The sequence below is a fragment of the Oncorhynchus mykiss genome, chromosome 20, assembly GCF_013265735.2.
Source record: "Oncorhynchus mykiss isolate Arlee chromosome 20, USDA_OmykA_1.1, whole genome shotgun sequence".
NCBI classification, from domain to species: Eukaryota; Metazoa; Chordata; class Actinopteri; order Salmoniformes; family Salmonidae; genus Oncorhynchus; species Oncorhynchus mykiss.
Window position 1 is genome coordinate 23,203,353 of NC_048584.1, and position 12,311 is coordinate 23,215,663.

Here is a 12,311-nt window from a genome sequence, read left to right on the forward strand (position 1 = left end):
AAGAACCACGTGAATTTCACGTGACCACATGTCAAGTGTTCCAAAAACAAGTTTTTACATGATTTCACATGTGAAATTTTACTTGAAATCATGTGATTTTCCAGATGTGAAATCGTGTTTTTTTTCTGTAGGGATGTTTACATGAGACTAATGCCGATGGCCAAATGGGGGAGTTAATTGATTTTAAAATATTGTTTGTTTATTTATTTGGATCCCCATTTGCTTTTGCAGAAGCAGCTAAACCCGGGGTGGTTCACCCTGATTTTAAAGTAAGCCTATTGTCATTTAAATGCTTCCGAATGCGATAACAGAACCGCCCCGGGAGAGTGAGCCATAGGGAGTGACTGAGCGCCCAACCCCTGTTGCCAATACCGAGTTGATCCACCTGAAAGCACAGCACCGAAAGTGCTTGACTAAAGCAGTGACGTCACGGATCCTACCTTTTCTGTCTCTCGCCCCTCCGACACACACACGGTGAAGTTTGACAGTCTCCGTTCAGGCAGCGCAGCGGTTGATGCCGGTTTGTTTGGCCTCTGGTGCACAGTTGCGCTTCTGCTCTCAATTGTAAACTACTCCTGGAACAACTAAACAGCCCACCCTTGGATTTGAAAGGAATTATATAGACTTCGAGTGATTGGCTTTGGTTTAGTTTTTTTTCTCCATCTTGCAGAGACTGAGAAATGACTGCCAACATGTCTCTGGATCATGACGATGTGAATAAACTGACCGAAAGTACATACAAGGTAAGCAGGCTTTTTTCCCTCGTCATAATAGCTCCCCATTTCTCCACCATGACCTTGGCTACATAATAACAGGGTTTCCATTTGGCCATTGTCCATCGTCGCCTTTGGCAATAGCAGTAGGCTCCAATTAGTTTCAGATTAGGGCTCACAGTTATTATAGGAGATACATATACCCATTCCATAATATGGCCATACATTTGCACAGTGCTTACCATTAGCGCACGTGTAAACTGTGCCCATGATTTGTTGAACGCAAAACGCAGTGAAGTAGCCTACAAAGTACCATTGCCTCTCAACTGAAAGAAAAAAAACAATAGATTTGTAATTTGTCAACTTCAAATTTGACCAATCATCTGTTTCGTATTGTTAGTTCATTAATTCTAAGGCAATATGGTGCACATAAGGCAATATCTCATGCCCCACCTGTCCAATACTCCGCAGGTGAGTGAAGTCGAAAGTGTCAGTTTAATAAATTATACATACAGTTTAGGACCTGCCACAATTTCAGCTGAAGAGAAGAGTGATGATAAACCTGTTTCTCTCTGTTTTCTTTTCCCCCTTTCTCTCTCTCTCTCTCTGGCTGGGTGCAAGCAGGCCTAACACATACCTGGCAGTTCATTGTTCTATTGAGGGTGTGCCTGGGGAATTTAAACAGGGACTCCAGTCCTGAACAGCATTTTATTGTGGGCCATTTGAATAGGACGGGGATTGGGTTTGGTTCACCCTAGCCTGCTGCTGCAAATACTTTGTGTCGGACTTTGTGTCGCACATAGCTGTAAAGTGTGAAGGATCATGTTAATGATTAACACGTTTTATTTCAGCTTGGTGTTATTTATAGAATTAACACAAACATTGAAACCTTTATTTATGATGACATTAAGACAATCATGTATGTGGTTTATGTATTGGCTTATTATTGGTTTCTGTGTATATAATCCACAAGAGAATTGGCCATTGTTAATAAAAAGTAAGTTTTCCCACTGGACATTGGTATAAAAATAGTGTTGTTTAAACAAACAATTTCAAGAATAGTCACACTCAGTCCCTGGCCAAGAATAAACAGGTCTTTGATTGTTCTGTAGTTTGTTTTTCTCGTCTGTGTTCTCCCAGCTGTAGTTCATTCTCTCTCCTCTCTCTCTCTCTCTCTTTGACCCCCGTCCCCCCTCTCTCGCTTACAGAATGTGATGGAGCAGTTCAACCCAGGTCTGAGGAACCTGGTCAATCTGGGGAAGAACTATGAGAAATCTGTAGCCGGTAAGAACATGTTAATGTTTTCTACCCAGTACAGCCAGAGGAGGATGGGTCTGAGTCTGGTTCCTCTCAAGGTTTCTTCCTTCTAGGGAGTTTTTCCTTGCCATTTGCCACTATGTTGCTGCTTGCTCTTTGTGGATCTAGGCCGGATTACTGTCAAGCATCTTATGACAAATGTTGCTATAAACAAGGGTTATACAGCATGAACAAAATGTGATTTATCATCCCAATATTTGGACATAAGTGAATTAGATGTCTCACATGATACACTAACAAGTTAACTTTTACACTGTGGTTTCAGACACAGGCATGGCTAGCACAAGGGTCTGAATAGGGTATCATGTAGGTGTTGGTGAGATCCATTCATATGATTATATTGTTTGTCTCCTCACAGCGATGACTCTTGCTGGGAAGGCGTACTTTGACGCTGTGTCAAAGATAGGAGAGACTGCTTCCGTGTCCCCTGTCTCCAGAGAATTAGGTAAGTTCACACACACACACACACACACACACACACACACACACACACACACACACACACACACACACACACACACACACACACACACACACACACACACACACACACACACACACAGAGAGAGAGAGAGATACACAGAGAGAGAGAGATACACACACACACACACACAGAGAGAGAGATACACAGAGAGAGAGAGATACACACACTCACACACTGTAATGAAACTATCATTAGTACTATATACAGGTTGTTATTCCTTCTCTCTGTGGTGACTCACCACCCATTATTGAGGTGACCTATTCTCCCAGGTCTATGTTTTTATGATCCATTAAGTAGCTTCTTATCAGTGGTGTAAAGTAATTAAGCAAAAATAGCTTTAAGTACAACTTCATTTGTTTTTTTGGGGGGTATCTGTACTTTACTTTACAATTGATATGTTTGACAACTTTTACTTTTACTCCACTACTTTCCTAATGAAAATGATATACCTTTTACTCCATACATTTTCCCGGACATCCAAAAGAACTTGTTACATTTCAAATGCTTAGCAGGACAGGAAAATGGTCCAATTCACACACTTATCAAGAGAACACCCCTGGTCATCCCTACTTCATCTGATCTGTCGGACTCACTAAAAACACATGCTTTGTGGCCTCCTGGGTGGCGCAGTGGTTAAGGGCGCTGTACTGCAGCGCCAGCTGTGCCACCAGAGACTCGTGCCCAGGCTGTGTCGTAACTGGCCGCGACCGGGAGGTCCGCGGGGCGACGCACAATTGGCCTAGCGTCGTCCGGGTTAGGGAGGGTTTGGCCGGTAGGGATATACTTGTCTCATCGCGCACCAGCGACTCCTGTGTCGGGCCTGGCGCAGTGTGCGCTAACCAACGTTGTCAGGCGCACGGTGTTTCCTCCGACACATTGGTACGGCTGGCTTCCGGGTTGGATGCGCGCTGTGTTAAGAAGCAGTGCTTCTTCCGTCGTGTATCAGAGGACCCATGACTTTCAACCTTCGTCTCTCCCGAGCCCGTACGGGAGTTGTAGCGATGAGACAAGATAGTAGCTACTAACAATTGGATACCACGAAATTGGGGAGAAAAAGGGGTAAAATGTAAAAAATAAATAAAAACAAAAACACATGCTTTGTTTATAAATTATGTCTGAGTGTTGGAGTGTGCCCCTGGCAATCCATAAATAAAAAAATAAGAAAATCGTCCAGTCTGGTTTGCTTAATATAAGGAATAGCTGAGCAGTTCCTTCCTCTCCTGTAACTGAGCTAGGAAGGACGCCTGTATCTTTGTAGTGACTGAGTGTTTTGATACACCATCCAAAGTGTAAATAATAACTTTAATAATAACAATAACTTCGAAGGGATATTCAGCGTCTGTTTTAAAAAAAAAACTCATCTACCAATAGGTGCCCTTCTTTGTGAAGCCTTGGAAAGCCTACGTGGTCTTTGGGGTTTAATCTGTGTTTGAAATTCTGAGGGACTGATAATTGTATGTGTGGGTTACAGAGATGAGGTAGTCATTCAAAAATAATGTTAAACACTATTATTGCACACGGAGTCCATGCAACTTATTATGTGACTTGTTAAGCAAATTCTTACTCCTGAACTTATGCGAACTAGGCTTCCCATAACAAAGGGGTTGATTACCTATTGACTCAAGACATTTCAGCTTTTCATTTTTAATGAATTAGTTTTAAAAAAAAGAGAGAAAAAAAGGCTAAAAACAGAATTACAACTAAATTCTGTAGTTGACCCTTGGATCCGGGTCGGATCTGATTTGATTGTCACAGGTCTTGGGTATGTGTAATTAGAACTGATTTGCCAGTAAGGACCCGAATGTGACTTCTGCAGTAGAAAGGGAGAGAAAATTGTCTAATTTATACTGCTGCGGCTTTTCATGATAGGCTTGTAGCTTGTTGTTTTTGTCGGCTAATCACAAGTCATCAAAACTGCACTAGCCTCTGGATCTGTGTGTGTCATTGCAAGCAAGTGAAAAGATCAATGGAAGATGGAATTAAAAGGATGGAATTGAAAGTGAATTGACAAGGATATGTTTCAACGACCCAGATTGGATGATAAATAACCCAGATTTGGCAGCTAGAAGTTATACTAACTAGTGCGAGTTGGCTTGGTTGCTGCTGTCTCACTCTTCCTCCTCCTCGAGCCACTCATGTCTATATGGAGACCCGACACTGTCTATATGGGGCCTGATCTGATTAGCCTTGGGTCCATTCGGACCGTGTCTCCATGTTAAAACATATATTTATTCGGTAGGGTCTGGGGAGGAAAGCCCTGGGTCCATTTCAGAACCCGTCTAACTTTTTGGACCCAAGAAGACCTCTCGTGTGAATACTTTCTGAAGGCACATTCTAGGCACATTCTATATTCATATTGAACATTCATAGCCTGGTAGCAGATCAGTTTGTGCTTCTGGCCAACTTAATCTAACATTCCAAAATGGAACACCAGCGTCCGAAACGTTTTGTATTCGATGTCTGGAGCTGTTCCTACTCTATTTGTATGGTTCCTTCTCTTCTGCTCAGACTGGCCACAGCGAGACTGGCCACAGTCAGCGAGACGGTGTGAATTATCTCACGTGTTACACAGAGTAGGGCAGCAAATACACAGAACAAACAGACTGACAGAGGAGGACTGTAGTCCCACCATCATATCCCTTTTTCTATCTATCTATCCCTCCATCTGCTGCCCTTCTCTCCTCGTCTCCTCTCAGGGGTTCAGAGTAAACACACTGAGCAAAAACTGGTTGAATCAACTTGGTTTCATGTCATTTCAACCCCAAAAAAATGTAATGTAATGGTTTGGGAAAAAAATGTCACCCAACTTTGAACCTAAATCCAACTCAACCAAATATAAATCAAAAAGAAACGTTTGTGCCCAGTGGGAAGCTTGTATTGTTGTCAAGATAGAGGTTGAGGGGCCAGAGCTAGAGATGAGGATGTTGATGGATTTTTCTAACATTTTGAGTGTGACCCCTTGTTAGATATATATACATATATATATATATTTTTGGGAACATTTTCATGCTTCAAGTTATACTAGTAGACCAAGCCAGATGTCACAGTGTGACTGCAAAAGTTACCTCTGGCTCTGAATTGACTTCACAATGACTCTCATATTGATAAAATCCACTAACATATTGCTATGAGTAACCTTCCCTCTTATAAATGCTTTGTAAGGGTTTTAGGGGATGAAATTGAATTTCACTCAGTAGCTAAATAGAGTAGTGTAATAGAGCAGCATCTGCATCAGTCAGTGAGTTTGGCACTTCGTATATACAGTACCAGTCAAGAGTTTGGACACACCAAAAACCCTTGAATGAGTAGGTGTGTCCAAACTGTTGACTGGTACTGTACGTAGAATGGCTATTCAACAATTCTAATACATAATGCTTAATTCCAGTTTGTGGGAAAACAAGCAAATATGGTGTTGCGAATCATTGTACAATCAAAACCGCTGTGAAATATCTTTTCCATAACCAAATATATTGTATATTTAGCTGTTTGAACACAGTTTCTAAACCCAGAGAAGCAACATTGCAAGACTTCCGGAAATGCTTGCGAAACAGACCAAACAGACCAGGCCGGGTTTGGGGTTCGAGAAGTCAGCGAAATAAATGAAAAATTCTTCCTTAGTTGTTTATTTTGTCAAAATCTAATGGCACAACCTAGATTTGAGCCAGTGTCTTACATAGTTAGTTGAACATGTTATTACTCCAACCTCGTGAGAGACAAAATGACATTGCCTACAAGTGTGATCAGAGATTTCTATTGGAGAATCTTCATACTGTACTGTCTTTGGTTTGAAGCTGCTGTACGAAATCAAAAGTAAAAGATGGCAAAACAAAACTTAAGAACAGGAAGCATAAGTAGCGCACATAAAACAGATCTACCACTTCTTAGACTTGCTTTCAATGAGAATGACAGATCTGTATAAAACACATTTCTATGTGAATTTGGTCTGGTCGTCCAAAAAGTGACATATTGCAGCTTTAAATACCTTGTAGTAATAGTACAGTAGTAGATGATCCACATCACTTCTAACTAACTACCCACAGAAGCCCATGTAATCTCATGTGGTCTCAGCTTTCATCTCAGGTTTCAAACATATTTTCACCCTCTCAGGTTTCAAAACAAATCCCTGAGTCTGTATTTTGTCATACAGATTAGTTTGTACATCCTTTTTGGATGAAAAGAAAAGCAATCTTTGGATCCATAGCCTTTTTACAATGATAAGTGTAAGATCCAGTGTTTTTTTCCGACCACATGACCTGACCGGGATGAACTCTGGCCCTACTTATAGGCTGCAACTAGAGTTTTCCCTTGTTTGGCCTCATAGTCAATAAATACTTCAGGCCTAATAATGATAGATAACCAATAAGGGACAATATCTACACAATATGTAAGCTCCGTTCTGCTTCATGACAGGCCTGTGTGACCTCCTGGTTGGTGCTGTGACATTGTGAAAGGTAAGTGGTGTTGTTAACCGAGAGAACAATCAGTTAATCGCTTAATGACTTACCATTTTTTGAAAATGACAGCATCGACTGTTAACCTTTGAGAGACATTCCTGAGTGCTTTCACTTCAAATAAAACTGCTGGGCTTTCAGATGTTTTAGATGTGTGAAATCTAAATGAAATAACTTTAAACAGACTATCTGACATCTTTTTATGTAGTCTATCACCAACTTTCCTCAACTCAATGGGAGGTATTCATAGAATTCTAAGTACAGTCCATGACTCCATTCCAACTCAAGTTAATGGAGTGGTTCTATTTACTCCATTGTGGCTCAAGGGAAAAGAGCAGTAAAATGACCTGGCTCTGCAAACAACAGGGGCAGAAAGAATCCGTGAGGGAGCCCAGACTGCTAGACTCCTTCCTGGCATTCAGTGTCATGGAAAGACCTGATTGTGGTGAGAAACATATCTCTCATCACAAGGTACATACTTTACATATACTGTAATACTACTTTATGGCTAGGTTTTTAACATCTCTGCTATCATAAAATATCTCCAACTGGTTTATAGTATGTGTAGGGACATTCATTTTTGGGGGGTGAGGGAAATAATGAACTAGCATGATCACAACAATCTCATATCAGTTCTCCATCAGTCATGTGCTTGTAGAATATCAAATAATGTGTTTACTTTTCAAAGTGCAGTGTTTCCCCTATATGCGTTTAGCTGCGTCACACACACACATGTACAGTGCATTCAGAAAGTGCTCAGACCCCTAGACTTTTTCCACATTTTGTTACATTACAGCCTTATTCTAAAATTGAATAAATAGTTATTTTTCCTCATCAAGCTGCATGTGGGGAGTTTCTCCCATTCTTCTCTGTACTGTACATCCTCTCAAGCTCTGTCAGGTTGGATGGGGAGTGTCACTGCACAGCTATTTTCAGGTCTCTCCAGAGATGTTCAATCAGGTTCAAGTCCCGGTTCTGGCTGGGCCACTCAAGGACATTCAGAGACTTGTCCCGAAGCCACTCCTGCATTGTCTTGGCTGTGTGCTTAGGGTTGTTGTCCTGTTGGAATGTGAACCTTCGCCCCAGTATGAGGTTGTGAGTGCTCTGGAGCAGGTTTTCATCTAGGATCTCTCTGTACTTTGCTCCGTTCATCTTTCCCTTGTTCCAAACTAGTCTCCCAGTCCCTGCCGCTGAAAAACATCCCCACAGCATGATGCTGCCACCACCATGCTTCACTGTAGGGATGGTGCCAGGTTTCCTCCAGACGTGACACTTGGCATTCTGGCCAAAGTGTTCAATCTTGGCTTCATCAGACCAGGGAATCTTGTCTCTCATGGCCTGAGAGTCCTTTAGGTGCTTTTTGGCAAACTCCAAGCTAGCTGTGATGTGCCTTTTACTAAGGAGTGGCTTCCGTCTGGCCACTCTACCACAAAGGCCTAATTGGTGGAGTGCTGTAGAGATGGTTGTCCTTCTGGAAGGTTCTCCCATCTCCACAGAGGGATGGGAGTTTGGTGGTTACAAACTTCTTCCATTTGAGAATCATGGAGCCCACTGTGTTCTTGGGGACCTTCAATGCTACATAAATGTTTTAGTACCCTTCCCCAGATCTGTGCCTCGACACAATCCTGTCTTGGAGCTCTACAGACAATTCCTTCGACTTCATGGCTTGGTTTTTGCTCTGACATACCCTGTCAACTGTGGGAGCTTATATAGACAGGTGTATGCCTTTCCAAATCATGTCCAATCAATTGAATTTACCACAGGTGGACTCCAATCAAGTTGTAGAAACATCTCAAGGTGGTCAATGGAAACAGGATGCACCTGAGCTCAATTTCGAGTCTTATAGCAAAGGGTCTGAATAATTATGTAAATAAGGTATTTCATATTTCTTAAATAAATGTATATATTTATTTATATTTATATTTACAAACATTTCTAAAACCCTGTTTTAGGTTTGTCATAAGGGGTATTTTGTGTAGATTTTTTTTTAATACATTTTAGAATAAGGCTGTAACGTAACAAAATGTGGAAAAGGTCAAGGGGTCTGAATACTTTCCAAATGCACTGTATATATACAGTACCAGTCAAAAGTCTAGACACAGCTACACATTCCAGGGTTTTTCTTTATTTTTACTATTTTCTACATTGTAGAGTAATATCGATGAAATCAAAACGATCAAATAAAACTAATGGAATCATGTATAACAAAAAAAAGTGTTAAACAAATTGATGACAGCTTTGCACATGCTTGGCATTCTCTCAACCAGCTTCATGAGGTAGTCACATGGAATACATTTCAATTAACGGGTGTACCTTGTTAAAAGTTAATTTGTGGAATTTCTTTCCTTCTTAATGAGTTCAGTTGTGACATGATAGGGGTGGTATACAGAAGATAACCCTATTTGGTAAAAGACCAAGTCCATATTATGTCAAGAACAGCTCAAATAAGCAAAGAGAAATGACAGTCCATCATCACTTTAAGACATGAAGGTCAGTCAATACGGAAAATGTCAAGAACTGAGAAAGTTTCTTTGAGTGCAGTTGCAAAAACCAACAAGCACTATGATGAAACACAGAGTAACAGACACACTTCAACATCAACTGTTCAGAGGAGACTCCATGAGTCTCCACCTTCATGTTCTAATTGCTGCAAAGAAACCACTACTAAAGGACACCAATAAGAAGGCTTGGGCCAAGAAACACGAGCAATGGACATTCGACCGGTGGAAATAATTTTTTTGTTCTGATGAGTCCACATTTGAGATTTTTGGTTCCAATTGCCGTATTTTTGTGAGACACGGAGTAGGTGAACAGATGATCCCCGCATGTGTTGTTCTCAACATGAAGCATGGAGGAGGAGGAGGTGTGAGGTTGCTTTGCTGGTGACACTGTCAGTGATTTATGTAGAATTCAAGGCAGACCCTACCAGCATGTCTACCACAGCATTCTGCAACAATACGCCATCCCATCTGGTTTGCGCTTAGTGGGACTATCAGTTGTTGTTCAACAGTACAATGACCCAACACACCTCCAGGCTGTGTAAGGGGTATTTGACCAAGAAGGAGAGTGATGGAGTGCAGCATCAGATGACGTGGCCTCCACAATCACCCAGCCTCAACCCAATTGAGATGGTTTGTGATGAGTTGGACCGCAGAGTGAAGGAAAAGCAGCCAACAAGTGAATCTAAAATATAACATTCAAAATTCACTCGCACATCTGAGCTATCTTTTTTTCAGGTGCATAGTACTGTAACAGTTGAATAAAATGAGAAAATAACATTTTTCTCAAGAATCTAAAATCTAAAATGTATTTTGATTTGTTTAACACTCTATTGGTTACTACATGATTCTGTATGTGTTATTTCATAGTTTTGCACTTCACTATTAATAAAAAAAAAAATGAAAATAGTACAAATAAAGAAAATTCCTCTAATATATATATATATATATATATATATATATATATATATATATATATATATATATATATATACTGGTTTTGGAATGAGATGTTCTACGAGCAGGTGTCCACATACTTATGGTCATGTAGTACAGGTATATACAAAAAAGTATGTAAAAAAATATATTGGAGCAATATATTTTAAATTAATATCATCTTTGAGAACTAGGAATCACCAAAATAAAAAGCTAGACGGTCAGGGAAAATCATTTTTTTTAAATGTCATGGCATTTGGCCTCCATTGATTTAAAAAAAAATTTGAGTCACTCAAATAGCATAAGATTCTCTGTGCCCCATGGCAAAATATGTAGAATTGCAGGAAATTAGCTTTGAAACTGCAATTTTCCTCTCAGTCTCATGAGAAAATTGATGGCATTTGCAATCAAACTAAAATGTTTCACTCAGGCCCATGACAAAATATGTAGAATTTTAGGGAACTAGCTTTAAAACGGCTAGATTTAGTCTCTGCGGCCAAGAGGAGCGCAATTGACCACGCCCACTATCTAAATCAAATCAAATCAAATGTATTTATATAGCCCTTCTTACATCAGCTGATATCTCAAAGTGCTGTACAGAAACCCAGCCTAAAACCCCAGACAGCAAGCAATGCAGGTGTGGAAGCATGGTGGCTAGGAAAAACTCCCTAGAAAGGCCAAAACCTAGGAAGAAACCTAGAGAAGAACCAGGCTATGAGGGGTGGCCAGTCCTCTTCTGGCTGTGCCGGGTGGAGATTATAACAGAACATGGCCAAGATGTTCAAATGTTCATAAATGACCAGCATGGTCAAATAATAATAATCACAGTAGTTGTCGAGGGTGCAGTAAGTCAGCACCTCAGGAGTAAATGTCAGTTGGCTTTTCATAGCCGATCATTGCGAGTATAACTACCGCTCCTGCTGTCTCTAGAGAGTTGAAAACAGCAGGTCTGGGACAGGTAGCACGTTCATTGAACAGGTTAGGGTTCCATAGCCGCAGGCAGAACAGTTGAAACTGGAGCAGCAGCACGGCCAGGTGGACTGGGGACAGCAAGGAGTCATCATGCCAGGTAGTCCTGAGGTATGGTCCTAGGGCTCAGGTCCTCCAGTGGTGCTTACCAGAATAATGTCATAAATCGATGGAATGAATGCATCAATAATCTGACATCAGTAAAATTTTCTTTCATTCTGCTTTTCCTTCGGAGCGAGGACGTTTAGGGGCCTGGAGAAAACGCAAGATTCCTCCTGTGCAAAATGTCCAAATGACATCAGTTTGACTGGTTTTAAGGAAACTAAAAGCTGTGAAAATGATCAAACATGTTTCTGATAAGATTTCAGTTAGTCTAGGATTAATTTATGTTGTTGAAATACTGTCAGCTTTTATGTAACTGTCAATCCCTGAAAAAGATTGCGTTCCCTTACTGTGCATTCGCATTCTCTCAAGCGATGCTGAAATAGATAAATCATACTGTTCCTGAGACAAAATTTCACTGCATGAAATACTTAATTGTGCAGGAGTTAATATTGTATTTATCCACATGTTAGAGATTATAGGCTTACAGTCCATGTCCAGATTACAGTTACTATTCTATGTAGCCCATCTGAACTTTAAAGGTGCGCAAACAACTTCCAACGTCCTTGGAATCAATGCTTTCACCAATCTATCCAAAGCATTTAAATCTATGAGAGGGACTGCACACTTCATGAAGACAAGTGAGCAAGTGAACACTTCATAGGGAGAACGGTAGGCAGCCAGGGCCAGCCATTGGCTGGCTGCTCATTCACCCATGATGCCTTAGGCTCTCCACTCTGTCACGCTCCTTTCGCTCTCCAAACAATCCCATGGCCACCCTGACCCCACACATCCTCCCTTGCCCCACACACCCTTGCTCTATCCAGCATCTGTTAAACCC

At 41.0% G+C, this 12,311-nt stretch overlaps 1 protein-coding gene across 4 annotated transcripts in view; it reads left to right on the forward strand.

Moving 5' to 3' along the window:
• Positions 1-410: 410 nt before the first annotated feature.
• baiap2l1a (BAR/IMD domain containing adaptor protein 2 like 1a) overlaps positions 411-12,311 on the forward strand; it is a 48,399-nt gene continuing 36,498 nt past the window's right edge. For all 4 annotated transcript variants that reach the window (XM_021576153.2, XM_021576156.2, XM_021576154.2 and 1 more), the window contains exons 1-3: positions 411-743; positions 1,922-1,997; positions 2,389-2,475. In XM_021576153.2, coding sequence (XP_021431828.2) covers positions 681-743; positions 1,922-1,997; positions 2,389-2,475 — 226 coding nt within the window. In that variant the 5' untranslated portion in view covers positions 411-680. The remainder of the gene's footprint in view (positions 744-1,921; positions 1,998-2,388; positions 2,476-12,311) is intronic.